This window comes from Canis lupus, chromosome 1 (assembly GCF_003254725.2).
Source record: "Canis lupus dingo isolate Sandy chromosome 1, ASM325472v2, whole genome shotgun sequence".
Classification (NCBI taxonomy): Eukaryota; Metazoa; Chordata; class Mammalia; order Carnivora; family Canidae; genus Canis; species Canis lupus.
Genome location: NC_064243.1, coordinates 56,715,314 through 56,733,170, shown reverse-complemented (window position 1 = coordinate 56,733,170; position 17,857 = coordinate 56,715,314). Strand labels below are relative to the sequence as shown.

Sequence of the window (17,857 nt, the reverse complement as noted above, 5' to 3'; positions counted from 1 at the left end):
CCGGTGAATATTCTACTCATTTCAACATACCTTGGGGTTCTAAGAGGGTGTGTTCTGCACATATTATTTTGCTCTGCATTGGTAATTGGCAATTGGCAGGGGTTGGGGGACATGTTATGTTCATGTCTCCTCTTTTTCCCTATATTCTCCCTTCTGTCTTCAGAATGGAACAGCAACTAGATGAAGAGACTGGACTGAGGTTCTGACACCTTATATATATACTACCTCTGACACCAGGACTCAGGCATCAGCTTGCAGGGCTTTTCTCTGACTTCTTATTTCTTTTTATGAATACTTCTCCCATCTACTCTCCCTTTCCAAGAGTTCTTGTGCCCTTGGGCTTTTCAAGTTCCCTATCTAGGGCTTTCTCATCTTCCTTGACACTTCTATCAATACCCCAAAATTACTTAAATATATGTATACAGGAACCTTTCTATTTTAAAAGGCATAGATTACTTCCAATGAAATTCTACTAAGTGGGACTCCTGGGTAGCTCAGTGGTTGAGCATCTGCCTTCGGCTCAGAGTATGATCCCCAGGTTCTGGGATGAGTCCCACATTGGGCTTCCTGTGGGGAGTCTACTTCTCCTTCTGCCTGTGTCTCAGCCTCTCTGTGTGTCTCTAATGAGTGAATAAAAAAATATTTAAAAAAAGAAATTCTAATAAGTAAACTTTTTAATTTGGCATCTAGCTGTGTTTTACTAATTCTAGCACTCTGCATCTAAGCCTTCCATATAAAATAACTTTTTATAAAAAAACACATATTTATTAATTTGCTAATTACCAACTTGCATGTTGTGACCTTTAATTTTAAGTGTCAGCTTGAGTATGGTGTCCAGATTAAACATTCTGGGTGTGTCTGGGAAGGGTATTTCCAGAAGAGATTAGCATATGAATCACTGGACTCAACAGATTGCCTCCCCCATGTAGATGGGCCTCATCCAATCCAGTGGGGGCCTGAATAGAGCTATTAGCAGAAAAAGGAGGAATTCACCTTCTTTTTTCCTGCCTCATTGAATACAATAGGACGTCTCATATCTTTCCTGGGACTGAAATTTACACCATCTGTTCCCTGGTTCTCAGGCCTTCAGGTTTAAGACTGAATTACATCATTGGGTTTCCTAGGTCTCCAGCTTACAGTTGGTAGATCATGGGACTTCTTAGCTTCCATATTCACATGAACCAATTCCTCATAATAAATCTCCATATTTATATCTATATCTATATTTATATCCACCTCCTATTAGTTCCATTTTTCTGAAGAACACTAACAGATTTAAAATATATACTTTATATAAAATAAATACAAATAAAGCCACAATGTCACTTCTGCTCATTTTTTAAACTACCAGTACTCCATAATACAGAAATTTACCTCAATAAATTAATTTCTGACTGAATTTCAATTGTTTTAAATAACTCTTTAATCTAATATTGGCCTTACCCTACAGATTTAAGGGGAAAAAAAGCCTAATTCACCTCGAATTCAGTATCACATTTTGAGTAGGTGTTTTTGCCTCACCCTTTAAATACCAACTCAAAAAGTTTTCAAAGCAAATTTATTAATTTGTGTTTTTTTTCTTTTTTTTCAAATAGTAAACTCTATATTTGATCAAGTAAAGTCCTATTATTTCATCATTACATGAGAGGGTTTTCTTTAATGTTTAAAAAATATTTTAAATTCAAAGTGTAGAAGTCATTTGAATGTCACTCTATAAAACTGTAGGAAGCAATAGGTTAAAGTTCTTTTCTCCTTTCCCATCCCCATTTCTCTGGAGACCACTTCTGCTGGCAACTGGGTACACATTTTTCCCAATGATTAGGATTTCCTTCAACCCTCCTTCTTACAAACTTTTTCCTTCAACTCAATAGTTCCCTAAATATATCCCTGACTGGCTCTCCTTTGCTGAACTGCCAATTATGAAAGAACTGTCCTCTTTATACTTTCTTTTTTTTTCTTTTTTTAAAAAATTTTTATTTATTTATGATAGTCACACAGAGAGAGAGAGAGAGAGGCAGAGACACAGGCAGAGGGAGAAGCAGGCTCCATACACCGGGAGCCTGACGTGAGATTCGATCCCGGGTCTCCAGGATCGCGCCCTGGGCCAAAGGCAGGTGCCAAACCGCTGCGCCACCCAGGGATCCCTATACTTTATTTCTTATTCATTCTTCAACCCTGTAACTCTCTGTCCCTCTGCTCTTCTGATACTACTCTCACTAAAATACACCCATGCCCACATAGCTACCCAATTCAGGAACTTTTCTTCCTTCCCAGTCTTCATCTCACTTGATATGGCTTCTTCCTCTGAACCCTGGCATCATGAAGTCCATTCCTCCCTTGCCTTCTAGGACAACACTCTCCTGGTTTTCCTCCTATCACTAATGGCTACTTTTCAATTCCTGTTTGTCCTATCACACCTGTGTTTCTCATGTCAGTGTTCCATAGACTTCTACTCTTGGGTTTTCTTTCTTCTCTTCTACATGTCTTTCTGTATTCTCATCCACCAGTTTCAACTATTACCTTTGTGAAGGATTTCTTTTCCTTTGGTGCCCATGATTTTTGGTCACACTGCTTTGAAGAATCAAGAGGTAGACCAAATGAAGGGTAATGGGAAGCAAAGTAAAGCTTATTGAGCCACGCTAAAGAAAAGTTTACTGAGCAACAGTTACAAAAAAGAGGAAGGGGACCCAAGAGGGTAGAGTTGACAATTTGGTGTTCAAATCTAGGGGTTTTTATGGCCTCTTTGGTGTAGACTGTTTTAATCTGATTAACCCCATGCACCTGTCACCCAATCAGGTTTTTGTCCCCATGCTCATCTAGCTATCAAGTAGTCGTTCATGTGGGAAAGGGTGGAGGGTTACTTCAAGGGTGGTGAAGACCAAGAGGTCTGTGGTGGGACCAAGAGGGTAGTGGCCACCACTGCCCTAGGGCATGCTTGCCAGCTTCAGGCCACCAGATCAAGCTCTTTGTTTAAATATCTCACTAGCTAGTGAACTGGCCCCTGGGCCTAAGTTAGGAAGCCCAAGGTTAGTCCCTTTCTTTCTGTCACACACAAGTTCTAAGTCCTCTTAGTAGGATGACTTAGAGCAGGGGCATTGAGGAAAGTCTAGAATAACAGAATAGGAGTCTTTCTTTTTCCTTTTAAGGGCTGTTTTGCTCTTAGGATGGGGTAGGGCAGGGGGAGGCTTGCCCCTGATGACTTTTCTTCTGACTATCCTTCATTACCTATATACTAATAACTTCCAGATCTGTCTGTAGACCCTGATGTGAATCAGGCTAATGCCATCTTGGGCAAATCTGCCATGATAACCAGTTTGTGACCTGAAACCTTCTTGATCATGACCTCCCTCCTCCCCCACCACCATTCTTTTGTTTGGCCACACACTTACATACACCATCAGTGTATGTTGATCTGCCCCAGAGATAGGACTCTTCTTAAACATTCTCCTTTTTTGGGGGGGAGGGTCCCTAAACATGTACTCCTAGCTTCCAGGGCTATAAATTCAGGTCTTAAAGGAGGTGAGGTTGTGGAGATCTGCTTGTCTTTGTGGCAGCCCAAGACATGCTTCTATCCGTAAGTTCCCTTAATAAACCATTTCCTGTCAAGCTGGACTTCGAAGCATTTTTCTTTGGTCTTCTGGCTCCTTTGGCCTTTGGAGGTCATTTGCATATACCTCTCTTTCATGGAACAACCCTACTCTTCTCCTGACTTACAAATGCCCAAATCTATTTTCTAATATCTCTAATGGGCTGCCCCAGATTCACAATTAAACTCCCCTTGTTTGTAGCTGAATTTGTGATGTCTCCCCTCTCATCATAACCTGATATTAACCTGATCCTCTTCCTATATTCCATAGCTTGCTCACATTCCCACTCATTCCTGTTGACCAAACTGAAACAAGTGAATCTTTCTCTTCTCTTTGCCCATCTTCGTATCTAGTTTCTCAGTAAATTATTTTACTATTACTCTGAAATATTCTGTTCTGTCACTACCACATTTCTAAAGATACTTTCAACAATCTCTGTGTGAGTTATTATAACACTTTAAAACTAATTTCTCATCCTTTAATCATAGAACCTTCAAGTCATTATCCAGATTGCAGTTATTTTCTGATACATCCATTTCAGTTCCCTGTTTTAAAACCTCCAATATTTTCTACTATTCACAGGATTTTAAAATGCATACCTAAAAATTAACAAGTCAGGAAACAGCAAATGTTGGCAAGGATGGGGAGAAAGGGGAACTGTCTTACATTTTTGGTGGGGATATAAGCTAGTACAGCCACTCTGGAAAATAGTATGGAGGTTCCTAAAAGTTAAAACTAGAACTACCCTATGACCCAGCAATTGCACTACTAGGTATTTACCCAATGGATACAAATGTTGTGATCTGAAGGGGCACCTGCACCCCAATGTTTATAGCAGCAATGTCCACAATAGCCAAACTATGGAAAGAGCCCAGATGTCCATCAACAGATGAATGGATAAAGAAGATGTGGTATATATACAAAGTGGAATTTTACTTAGCCACCAAAAGGATGAAATCTCACCATCTGCAATAACATGGATGGAACTGGAGGGTATTATGCTAAGCAAAATAAGTCAGTTAGAGAAAGACAATTATCATATGGCTTCACTCATGTGTGGAATTTAAGAATCAAAATAAAGGAGCATAGGGGAAGGGAGGGAAAAATAAAATAAGACAAAATCAGAGAGGGAGACAAACCGTAAGAGACTACTAACTATAGGAAACCAATGGAGGGTTGCTGGAGGGGAGGTGGGTAGAGGGATGGGGTGACTGGGTGATGGGCATGAAGGAAGGCATGTGATGTAATGAGCACTGGGTGTTATATAGGTCTGATGAATAACTGAACTCTACATCTGAAACTAATAATACACTGTGTTAATTGACTTAAGATAAAAAACACATACCTGTTATAATCACATATTACACACATTAAATGATAACTCTCTCTCACACACAAATAAGGTAGTTAGCCATCAGATTCCATTTTATCTAACCATCCCTGCCTACTAATTCCCTATCTTTTAACCATTCCTCAAGCTGTCTGAGTTCCTGCTTGCATTTGGGTCCTTGCTCAGGGTGTTTCATCAGCATTCAACCAGCAATTTCATTGTAATTGAACTGTGAATATGTTCTCTCTTCGAGAGAAGTGAGCAGTTAAGATGATCCCTGTTTTTTAAATCAGGGAAAGGTTGACACCCCTGGGGGGCGGGTCGGAGGGACACTCCTGGGGGTGTCTAAGGGATGCCTGGCCCAGCCTGTGCAGCCTGGACACCCAGTGGATGTTGGATGTCACTGACAGGGGACAGGACAGGCTCAACGCCAGTTGTTTTCTTGGGGGTGATCTTCCTGAAGGCGGGAATGCTGTATCTGGGCAAGTCCTGGGCGGCTGATGGAGCCAGGCTAGCAGGTGTCACCCCTGGTGGGGCTGCACTGGCTCTGATTGCCCACTGGACTGTCTAGGCAGGGGTGTGGAGTGTGGTGCCAGAGACCATGCAGGACGTTAGGGGACAGCTGGCTCTGTTTCCAATCATTGAAAAAGGAAATGACCTTAAAACGACAGTGTTCTGTTAGTTGCAGATCCTTGTGGTAGGGAAGTAGAACAACATCTGTAAAGTCAGGGTTTCTTCAGTCCACCTAACAGGAAGGCAGTAGATTTTTCTTTCCTCTGAAATTAAAGCAGCTAAATATAAAGAGTACTATTACCTTTAAAAATGTTTAAGAATTTCGGAAAGGACTTCAATACTGTGGGTGTGTCTGATTTGCTGCTACCCCCACTTCACACCTATCAGTGGCCTGGCTCCCTGTTAGCTCGTTCTACCTCAGGAGAGCCAGAACTGGGGTCTCTTCTGACCTGGGTCATGTGCAGAGCTTTAGATCTTCTTCTGCTACAGAGTAACCCAGCAAGGATACGTTAATGATGGTCCCATTTGTCACTTTCTGTGATGACCATCTTATTGTGAGAGTCTCCTCGAGGTGGCGAGCACTCTAGCAGCCTTCAAATGCTTGACTTGTGACCTCAGCATTTCCAGCCTTTTTGGCTTCAGAGATTCCATTAGCTCCATTAGCTTCAAGCTTTGTCTATATATAGACAAAATTTCATTCACCTTGGGCTAGACTCAGACCGGCTTAAATTGGACCCAGTTTGACCCAGGACCACATCCAATTTTTAAGTCGGACCCAGTCTGATAACCACCAGCAGTTCCCAGTGTGGAATCTGGGGAGAATGGGGAGACAATTGGGGGAGGGCTTCCAACCACATGGGGAACTGTGGAAATCCAATGGGATCAGGAGCTCAACACAGGGAGTGCAGAGCTCAGAGCAGGGCGCAAGTCACCCAGGGTCCTGGGAAGTCAGGAGAACTCCAAGTGCTTGCAGGTGTATGCCTGTGTTTCTCCTTGTCCCCAAAGCTGCTAGATGTCGCTTCACATCCCATCACTGCTGCTAAATCTGTTAACAAAACTCAGCTGAATAAATTTAAAGATTAAATTGGCTATTTAATGATGCAGGAGTCAGCATCCTCGTCTAGCCACAGGTAGGAGCTTTGTGGAGCCATGGGAAAGGAAAGGCTTTCCAAGGTGGAAAGAGTGTGGAAGGACTTTTATGGAGAATGCACGGTTTCGGGCAAGGTCAGCTTCCTCAGGTAACGGAAGGGGTCTGTGGGACAGGGTATAAAAAGTTGCATTCCTGGCATTGAGGCTGCAGTTAGGCGTAAAGTCTTGATCTGCTGTTATGGAGTTTCGCCCAGTGATTGCAGTTTGTCCTGCTGTCTTCTTTCAGCAGTTCAGATATGTATTGAATATTTATCATGTATTAGTTACTAGGATACAATACTGAGAAAATAGACATCTATATTCTTCTCCCAGAGCTAGATGTTAATCAGTTATGTGATTTTATATATATGTGTGTGTATCTATATACACTGGACCTGGACCTGTGAAACATGGGGGTTAGGTGTGACCACTCCCCATATAGTCGAAAATCTATACAAAGTGTGACTCCCTGGAAACTTAAGTACTAATAGCTCACTGTTGAGAAGCCCTTCCCGTAAACAGTTGACTGACACATATTTTGTGTTATATGGACTGTGTACTCTATTCTTACAATAAGATCAGCTAGAGAATGATACAGTCCTGTAATTGTATTTATTGAAAAAAAAGATCTGTGTAAGTGGACCTTCAGTTCACACCTGTGTTGTTGAGGGATGAGCAAATCTGAGGAACGAGGTTGGTCACAGGAGGTCAACGAAGGGGGCTGGGAATGTGATGTAAGATGAGCCCCAACAGCTGGGCTGGGCTGGGCTGCAAGTTTGGTCTCTATCTTCAGAAAGATGGGCAGCTGTTGGCAGCATCCAAGCAGGGCATTGCCTTCATACCTTGTAGTTCAGTCATTCCTTGATGGGGGGGCCCAGAAGGAGCTCCTTAGGGACAGGTAACAAGGACTGGCCTGGGAAGCAGCCAAGGCCCACTGCATGAAAATGCCAGGCTACAAACACGTGAATCCCCAACCCGGGTGGGGAATTGTTCTTGGGCAAATGCAGATGATCGCTCCATAGGTCTGGGAGCATGTGGTGTCAGCATCCCAGAGCCCTGTGGACCTTGGGTCCTTGCTACCTGCCTCCTTCCCAAAGACGGCCAGTCTCCTGCTCCCTGATGTTTGAGGCCAGTTCTGCCTGCTGGTGGGCTGGTACTGACCCCACCGGATGACTAACGTATCTGATTATGAACATGCCCCAGATGCCCCTCTCTCCCCGTGCCGCTGCAGGTGGACATCTGGGCTGTTTCCGATTTTGGAATCATGAATAGTGCTGTTTTGTGCATTCTGATGTGTGTTCTGTGTTACACGTTTCTTGATGCACATGCTCACGGTTAGCTGTGTGCTTGGCACAGAATTGCTCCCTGGTCTGTTTTTCTGAGTGGCTGATTCAACTTCACTACTCCTTCTGGAAGGTTTGGAAGCTCATCCAAGCTCAATGTTCTTAGCCTTTTTGGTTTTAACCATCCTGATGGGTGTATGGTTTTCATTTTTCATTTCAATTTGCATTTCTCTGATAAGTAATAAAGATGAACATCTTCTCCAGTTAATTGGCCATTTGGAGATCTTTCATGAGGTGCCTTTCGCATATTTTTCTGTCGGTTTGTCTGTCTGAGGATTTGTAGGAATTCTTTGTATGTTCTGGATATCCTTCTCAGCTTTTTTTTTTTTTTTTTTTCCTTCTCAGCTTTATGTGTTGCTCATCTTTCCTACGTTATGGCTTGCCTTTTCACTCACTGAGTGGTGTCTTTTTTTTTTTTTAAGATTTTATTTATTCATGAGAGACAGAGAGGCAAGGACATAGGCAGAGGGAGAAGCAGGCTCCTTGCAGGTAGCCTGATGTGGGACTCAATCCCAGGACCCTGGTATCATGACCTGAGCCAAAGGTAGATGATCAACCACTGAGCCACCCAGGCAGCCCTGAAATGGTGTCTTTTGAAGAATCTCAAGTTTTGTATTTGTTGATATTTATTATTATTGTGGATGTATTAAAGTTTTTGTCTTTCTTGAGCATCTAAATACTAATATATATATACTTAGACAAGCATGAATTTTTTTTTTCTCAGAATCTATTCCTTTCCTGGCAATAGTCCTTGAATTTTCTTGGGTGGCCATTCTTCTCTCTTCTGGCCAGGCCCTGGGGGTCACAGTCCCATGACACGTAGGGCTGACTGGTCAGCACACTTTTATCCTTCCGATTACATGATAAATTCATGGATAAGAAGTGGCCCAAATTGGCCCAAACTCATAGGGGATGTTCAGGGTTTGATAGGAAGAGATGGTCACTCTTCCTGCATCAGAGCATGGCCATGGGAGCTGCTGGCCACCCTGTTGCCAGGAAATGACAACAAAAAGGAGAAACCAGAGCCAAAGTATAGACAGGCTCTCTGAGAGATGGAAAGACCAGGCCTGGGTGGCTCAGGCTGCTGTATAGGGCCCTGTGTAGACCTTTCAGTGACAAGTCTACCCCTCCGGAGAAAGCATCCCTTTCTTTCGGGCCCACTAGGCTGAGCTTCCTCTCACACCGAGAAGGCACTCACTGATATGCAGAGTAAACTGCCTTAATGTAATCTTTTTAAATGTCTATACTGCGTCCCGCTGAATGTAAGGACTGTGATTGCATTTTATATTCTAATCAATGCTATTTTGGACATCCTTGAAGAAATACATTTTGGGAAATGTACATGTTTTAAGTTTATAGAATGAAAATTTAGGAATCAAAGAATATGTACTTTTAAAAATATTTTGACCTACATTGCCAAATAGCCAAAGTTAAGGCCCATTTATTCTCTTACCAGCAGTGTATGAGAAAAAGTCTGTACATGATAATTTTATTTTATCATTTAGTTATTGCCAAGTTAGAATATGAAAAATGACATCCTTTTGTCTTAACATCACATTTCTTGATTACTAATTGTTTTTATATGTTTATTGGGCACTGGTATTAATCTTTTTTGTGAATTTATTGCTATTTATTTACTTATTTCAAAAGTCATTTTATTTATTTTGTTATTTTCATCATGATGCATGTCCTTCATCCCCATCCTCTATTTCTTCCATCCCCCCACTGATCTCTCCTCTGGTGACCAACAGTGTGTTCTCTGTAGTTAAGAGTCTGCTTCTTGGTTTTTCTCTCTCTCTTCCTTTCCCCTTTGTTTGTTTCTTAAGGTCCACAAATGAGTGAGATTATATGGTGTTTGTCTTTCTCTGACATATTTCACTTACTATAACATTCACTGGCTCCATCCACGATATTGCAAATGGCAAGATTTCATTCATTTTTATGGCTGAATAGTATTCCATCCTGTTTCTACACCACATCTTCTTTATCCATTCATTAACTTGTTGGACACTTGGGCTGCTTCTGTAATTTGACTATTGTTGATAATGCTGCTGTAAACATCAGGGTGCATGTCTCTTTTTGAATTGGTGTTTTTGTTTCCTTCGGATAAATACCCAGTAGTGTGATTGCTGGGTCATAGGTAGCCCTATTTTTACTTTTTGAGGAACATCCATACTATTTTCCAGAGTGGTTGTACCAGTTTGCAATCCCACCAATAGTGTAGGAAGATTACCCTTTCTCCACATCTTCACTAACACCTCTTTTTTGATTTTAGCCATTCTGACAGATGTGAGGTGACATTTCATTGTGGTTTTAGTTTATATTTCTCTAATGATAAGTGATGTTGAGCATCTTTTCATGTGTCTGTTGACCATCTGGATGTCTTCTTTGGGGAAATGTCTATTCATGTCTTCTGCCCATTTTTAAATTGGATTATTCATTTTTGGGGGGTGTTGAGTTAAAGAAGTTCCTTACAGACTTTGGATACTAGCCCTTTATTTGATATGTCATTTGCAAGTATCTTCTCCCATTCTGTAGGCTGCCTTTTAGTTTTGTTGACTGTTTCCTTTGCTGTGGAGAAGTTTTTATCTCACTGAAGTCCCAATAGTTCAATTTTGCTTTTGTTTCCCTTGCCTTTGGAGACGTGTCTAGTTGGAAGTTGCTGTGGCCAAGGTCACAGAGGTTGCTGCCTGTGTTCTTCTCTAGGATTTTGATGGATTCCTTTCTCATATGTAGATCTTTCATCCATTTTGAGTCTATTTTTGTATGTGGTGTGAGGAAATGATCCAGTTTCATTTTCATTCTTCTGCATATGGCTAATTTTCCCAACACCATTTATTGAAGAGACTGTCTTTTTTCCATTGGATATTCTTTCTGACTTTGTAGGAAAGATTAGTTGACCATAGAGCTGAGAGTCCATTTCTGGGTTCTCTGTTCTGTTTTATTGACCTATGTGTCTGTTTTTGTGCCAGTACCACATTGTCTTGATGATTTACAGCTTTGTAATAGAACTTGAAGTCCGGAATTGTGCTGCCATCAGCTTTGGTTTTCTTTTTCAAGATTTCTTTGGCTATTTGGAGTCTTTTGTGGTTCCATACAAATTTTAGGATTGTTTGTTCCAGCTCTATGAAGAGCTGGAGGGAGAAGCAGGCTCCATGCAGGGAGCCTGATGTGGGACTTGATCCTGGTGGTATTTTGATATGTATTGCATTGAATGTGTGGATCACTCTGGATTGCATAGACATTTTAACAATATTTGTTTTTCCAATCTATAAGCATGGAATGTTTTTCCATGTCTTTGCATCATGTTGAGTTTCTTTCATAAGTGTTCTATGGCTTTCAGAGTACAGGTCTTTCTCCTCTTTGGTTAGGTTTATTCCTAGATATTTTATTGTTTTTGGTGCAATTGTCAATGGCATTGTTTTCTTAATTTTTCTTTCTGCTGCTCATTATTAGTAGATAAGGATACAAAAGATTTCTGGATATTGATTTTTGTATCCTGCAACCTTACTGAATTCATTTATCATTTCTAGCAGTGTTTTTGTGGTCTTTATGGCTTTCCCTACATTGTATAATGTCATATGGAAAGACTGAGAGTTTTACTTCTTCCATACCAATTTGGATGCCAAAGTTTATTCCTTCCTCTTGTCTGATTGCTGTGCCTGTGACTTCTAGTCCTATGTTGTACTAAACACTGGTAACAGTAGGCAACTGTGTCATGTTCCTGACCTTAGGAAAAAGGCTCTCAGTTTTTTCCCATTGAGGATGATGTTTACTGTGGGTTTTTATTGCTTTTCTGCAGTTTGCATTTTTTCTTTCTTTTGAGGTTTTATGCTTTCTCTCATTTATTTATAATAGCTCTCTAAATATTAAGGATGTTAATTCTTTCCCTTATTTTTGTAGGTTTTTCTAGTTTTTGTTTTTCAATTGTTAATCATACTTTGTAACCTACAATCCATCTGAAATTTAATTCTTCTTGTTATTATTTCTCAAATGGCTATCTGGTTGTTCCTGAGCAATTAAAATAATTTGTTTCATGAGCTGAAGGCCCTACTCCTTCTCCTCTCTCCCAGTCACACTCCCATTCTGTCCAAGGGTTCCTATATCAGCAGAGATTTCCAGTGGCTTATGGATGGAAGTCAGTTGGGATGGCCAGCAGCTCAAAGCCAGGAGTAAGTGCACCTGTGTCCAGGAATGCCCAGCAGGACAGCATGCATTTTGTGCAGAGGCATTAGATGTCCTTTGGCCACTGTCAAGGCAGCACAGGTGTGGGAGTGGCCAAGCTCTTTGGAGAGGCTGTCTGTGGGTGGCTTGGAGCCTGGTCACCTGCACAGGTGAGTGGGTGTTGGTACACAGGCCTAGTCACTTAGGTCAACAGGGAGAGGCTGAGAAGGCAGTTTGTGCTGTCTGTTTGACGGTGAACCCATGCTGCCTCCATGCAGTTTCCCTCCACTGCTGATGCTTTCATAGGTCAGTGGAGCTGTGAGGTCACCTGTGGCCCCTGGTCTGGGTGCACTGTGCAGAGGTGCTACATGAGGAGTCAGAAATGTGAAGTCCCACTGTGTCAGTGCCACTAATGAGTTTCATTACTTACTGACACCTCCAATTTTTTCACTTGTAAAATGGAAGAAACATAACAAACAACTTTAAAGGGTATCGTAAGTATTAAATGATGTAATGTATTTATTGATATACCCAAATCTGCATGTTAATATGTATGAAGATGATTTTTATACTGTAAATTGGTGTGCAAATGCTATTATTTGCAAATCGTGGTGCTGAATGTGACAGGAGTTACAGAAGAGATTAAGATAATCCTTGGTGCATAAAAGTTTATGTTGAAGGAGTAATACAAAATTTAATCAGAGTTTGATGGATGGAGTCTTTTTCTTATTTTTAAAAATATTCATGTCTTTAATTCTCATGAAAGTGTATTTCACTCAAAGTAGCACTTTTTTCTTTTAAAAAGATTTTTTATTTAAGTGTAATTAACATATAGTGTTATATTAGTTTTAGGTGTACGATATAGTTATTCAGCACTTTCATACATTACCTGGCACTTATCAGGTTATGTGTGCCCTTGACCTATTCATCTGTATGCTATCCCCACGTCCCCTTTCCCCACCCTCTCTTACCTCCTCCCCTACTTCCTCTACCCCTCCCCTACCTCCCCACTACAAACACCATTCTCTTCTCTATATTTAAGAGTCTGTTTTTTTTTTTTTTTTTTGGTCTCTTTTTTTTTCTTTGTTTGTTTCTTAAATTCCATGAGTGAAATCATGTGGTATTTGTCTTTCTCTGACTGACTTATTTCAATTAGCATAACACAGTCTAATGTCTACGGAAATGTCAAAATCTTGTTCTTTCTGATGGCCGAGTAATATTCCATTTACATATATACCACATCTTCTTTATCCATTCAATGGGTGACTTCTTAAATTTTTTGAAACGATTATAATTTTCATGTATTCTTTCATGTTTCTTTTTTGAAAAAGATTTTTATTTATTTATTCATGAGGGACACAGAAAGAGAGAGGCAGAGACATAGGCAGAGGGAGAAGCAGGCTCCATGCAGGGAGCCCGATGTGGGACTTGATCCTGGAACTCCAGGATCATGCCCTGAACCAAAGGCAGATGCTTAATCACTGACCACCCAGGCGTCCCTTCTTCTATGTTTCTTATGATATTTTATGTTTCGGAGAAGCACTTGGAGGAGCCACACAGTAATTTCATTGCATCCTCTTGGGACACTCCCCTCATCACCAACTACATGCTGGCCTCTGTGCTAACCCTTGGTTCCTTTAAAATGGTAAAACCTACAAAGCAAATCATGGTAGCCTTAAAATACTTAGCTATTTTTTCTATGAGATTCTCTGCTGTGTCTTGGCAGTTGCAAGAATAATAACTAAAACCAAGTTTATGAATGGAGAAGATTGTGCATTAAAATATTCAAAATGTTTTTTATTTTTTTTCTCCAAATTCTTACAGAATTTTCAAGTCTTTAAAGATCGCCTCTTATTTGTTATCACAGAGCCTCTATTTTATGGGAGATCATGGAGCATAAGTCCTGTGACTATTTTGAGAGCCTTATTGCTCACATTTCCCTACCTGCCGGTATCTTGGCCTTAGAGATTCTAAAATCAGGGTTTCTGGTCAGAAACCTTCAATCAGAATGCTTGCTGACCTCCTTTGGGTTATCTTCCAGTAGAACAGCTCATCTCCTTTGTTTTGTTCAACTGTGACTGCTGCACCGTGTGGGGAAGTGGTGGTGGCTGACTGGGCAGTGAGCAGGTGCTGCATGCTGCAGGGTCGACACCCCGTCGGGTGGCCTGGAGGCTTTGCACAGAGCACCACCCACTCAGTGGAGAAGCCCCCAGCGGTCTTCCCCTGTCTGCTGGTGTCGTCTGAGCTGGAGGACGGTGGCCCAGGGCCCTGACTGCAGCCCTGCGGTCTGCCCCCAGAGGGGTCACCTGGGCGAGGGTGTGGGGAGGTGAAGGAAGTGGTAAAGGGCACACAGAGGACTGTTGGGGCACTCTGCCGACACCAGAGGGTGAGAAGGGCTGGCAGGTGGAGAGCTTGAGACAGGAGAGATCACTGAGGGGAAGGAAAGCTGTTCTATTCTCAGAGCCAAGAGCAAGCCAGCATGACGGGTCAGAGGGAAGTCTGTGTCTGCGTTGAGACTTGCTGGCCTTGAGCACCCAAGGGACGCTGCTGTTCAGGAGTCAGGGGGTGTGGGCAGTCTGTGGCCTCCTCACCACGGTCAGGGGTTCTGGATTGTTTTGTAGATTGGCATGATCTTTCATGTGGGTATTGAGGGCCCAGGCCTCTCAAAGACAGAACTAGGATGGATTGGGTACGAGGGGCTCAGGAAAGGAAGGGATTGGCATTCGTGTAGGCTTTGGTCCCTGGAAACTAGAATGTGGTCATGCCCCGAAGAGAGATGTGGAGATAGAAGGGCTTCCAAGCGGGAAGGAAGGAGTGGAGTTACCTGGTCGCCTGCCTCCCGAGCAGAGTCCCTGTGTGTGGAGCTGGGGCCATGGCCCACTCTCCTCCCTACCTGGGCTCTCCGGGTCCCAACCACTGTGCCCACTGCTGCAGATGGAAATGTGTATTGTTCAGCTGCCCTGAGTAGCTCTCCAGTTATGAACCGGGCTTTAGGAGCCCTTCTGTATGGTCTGCTGCCCAGCACACCAGGCTCTCCTGGATGCTTGTGAGGTTGTGCAAACTGTGGGACAGAAGTCTGAGGCTGTTGTTCACTCACTTATGCTCTTGTAAGATGTGGTCATAGAGTCGGTGATTATATTTCCTGAGGTCACAGGCTTTCACCATGTACGGTGTTCTGAAACGGTTGAACAAACCCAAGGCAGTAGGCGATGTAGACTAATATTGCAGTCTGCCCCCAACTTGCTTGGAAAACTTGGGAAATGATATTGTGTCTCAGTCATCGATAATAACAGTCCATTTCGGTAGTAACCTTCTGTTCACTCCTCAGAGCTAGTGCTGGGCTCGCGCATTGTGGGCAGCCTCCGCGAGGTTCTGGTTTGGTCTGTTTTCCAGCAGCGGGAGCCGACTCCGCACGTCTGAGCAAGGTGTGCTGATCGGAAGACAGGGACGTGAATCCAGGTCTGTTTAAATCTGAAAGCCCATGGGAGGGGTGAGCAGTTGTGTGCATGGAACCTTCTAGAATTTCAGTAACATCTTCTCCTTTGTCCTGGGAGTGGGGACGGGGCAGGTGAGTGAGTGGGTGTGACGCACTATGTGTGATGTACTCTACGGCATGTCCCCTGCAGTCGTCGTCTATGCCTCTGCACTCTCAGGCTGGAGATGGGAGAACCACGAGGGATTTTCTGCTCTGCCCAGGGCTGTGTTGGTGACGTGATCATAGAACAGCGCCTGGTAGAGTCAAAGGAGCCTGCGTCCCATGTGCCGCTCGCTTGCAGCGCACAGTACTGCGCTTTCCCTGTGGATGGGAATGTACTTTGCCTGTGGAACACCAAGGACCCTTCTTACCAGGTACTTCAAAGTTCCATGTGCTTTTTGTTAAGTCAAATGACACAAAAAGCCTTGTAGTCACTAGCCCATCTCTCTGGTGCTATTTGGATGATGCTGCCCTCTGCGGATTCAGCGGCCCACTCTGGGAGAAACACGTTTGAGTTGTAGAAAATAGACTGCCTGCCATCCCTTTATTAAATAATTTCTTCTTCAGTAAGGATATACGCAAGAAAAGGTTTATGTTAACATAAGACAAGTCAAAGTTTTGTAGATTTTATTTTATTTTTTTTAAAAGATTTTATTTATTTATTCATGAGACACACAGAGAGAGGCAGAGGCACAGGCAGAGGGAGAAGCAGGCTCCTCCCTGGGAGCCTGATGTGGGACTCGATCTCGGGACTCCAGGATCACACCCTGGGCCAAAAGGAGGCACTCAACCACTGAGCCACCCAGAAGTTCTGAATTTTTGTAGATTTTAAATGTAACACATTTAAGGAAGTTTGGTATATTTAATGCAGAATCTTTTATATCATGCTGACAGTTTTAAAGACCTCACTCGTTTGCATTCAAAACTTATTTCATGACTAGTATAAATTATCTGAATGCTCTTGGAAACAGGTTTCATTGTACAAAATGAAAAAGTAAACTCTCAGCCTTTTTGGTGTGGGGGATCATTTTTATCTTCATTCTGGGCTACAGGAATTTAGGGCCAGTGATGACAGCCCATGGAGCCAATGCTCTGTTTGCCTGAGAGCTTCCTGTCATTTCTATGTTACTGACACTTCACTCATCATTAAAGAGAAATCTATAGTTAGGTTTTTTCCCTATTGAGGTACAAGAGGCTTTATTATGTTCCTTCAACATGACTTACACTGGTGAGTTGGCCCCTGCATTCCCCGGGAGTGTGAGATACTTAGAAAAATGTGTTCCATTAGATACTGAGTGCCATTGTTTGACGCTAACAAAGTGAGCCCAGCTGGGTACCCGTCATCCAGGTTCAGCCTCAACTCCTCCCTCAACTCCTAGCGCCACGTGTCAGTTTGGCTTGTGTTTGAACTTTGTATGAGTGAGGTCATGCATGATGCCGGTTGCTCTGATTCACCCTTACACTTGTGGGGTTCATCCCCATGGTTCCTTTCGATCACTGCATGCATAGTATCCCCCTGCCTGGATGGACCACATTAGCCCTTTCCATTCTTGGTGACATTTGTTTTGTTTCCATATTTTGACTACTACATGCATTCTTTTGTATGTTTTCTGAAATACAGGTGTGTACAATTGCTGAATCCTAGGGAATGGGTAATTACAGTTTGGTAGATAAGGCCAAGAAGATTTTCAGGGTGGTTGTACTGATCTGTACTCCTTCACAGGCCATGTAAGAGTTCCACTGATCCACATCCTCATCTGTACTTGGTCCTTTTAGTCTGAGGCCTCCTGGTGTGTGTAGGCATGCTAGTTTAATGGGCAGTTCTCTGCTGATTAATGAGGTTTAACCCTGTTTGCAAATTTATTGGCCATTTGGACATTGGCTTTCATGATAGGTGTTCAGTCTTATGCTTTTTTTTTTTTTTCTGTCATGTTATCTGTCTCTTTCCTATCGACGTGAAGGAGTTCTTCATGTATTCTAAACAAGAGCTTTACATTAGTTTGCATTTCCTAGAGTTTGATGCCAATGAAATCAGACAGTACTTACTCTTTGTGTCTGGCTTCTTTCACTCAGAATAATTAGTTTGGAAGTTATCTGCATTGTTGCAGGTATCAATGGTTCATTCTTTTTCAACATTGAGTACTTTCCCATTGTATGAACATACTATAATTTGTGTATCCATTCTTCAGTTGGTGAACATTCAGGTTATTTTCACTTTCGACTATTGTAGATAAAACACTATGAATATTTGCATATCTGTTTTATAAATTAGGTCGCATTGCTTGATAGTATTCTTTACATCTTCTCTCATGCCTCT

General features: G+C 42.3%; 1 protein-coding gene across 32 annotated transcripts in view; it reads left to right on the top strand.

Annotated features, from left to right (window-relative positions):
• Nucleotides 1–17,857, top strand: part of WDR27 (WD repeat domain 27) — a 215,322-nt gene that overhangs the window by 54,210 nt on the left and 143,255 nt on the right. For 22 of the 32 annotated variants that reach the window (XR_007413166.1, XR_007413185.1, XR_007413165.1 and 19 more), the window contains 2 exons: nucleotides 15,459–15,524; nucleotides 15,692–15,914. The exons of 6 other annotated variants lie outside the window; for them this stretch is intronic. Coding sequence is in view for 19 of the 26 variants with exons in the window: in XM_049114652.1 (XP_048970609.1) it covers nucleotides 15,459–15,524; nucleotides 15,692–15,914 (289 nt within the window). In the remaining 7 variants the exon portion in view is untranslated. Of the gene's footprint in view, nucleotides 1–15,458; nucleotides 15,525–15,691; nucleotides 15,915–17,857 lie in introns of those variants that run through there. 4 more of the 32 variants (XM_049114658.1, XM_049114659.1, XM_049114629.1 and 1 more) reach the window with 2 other exon arrangements.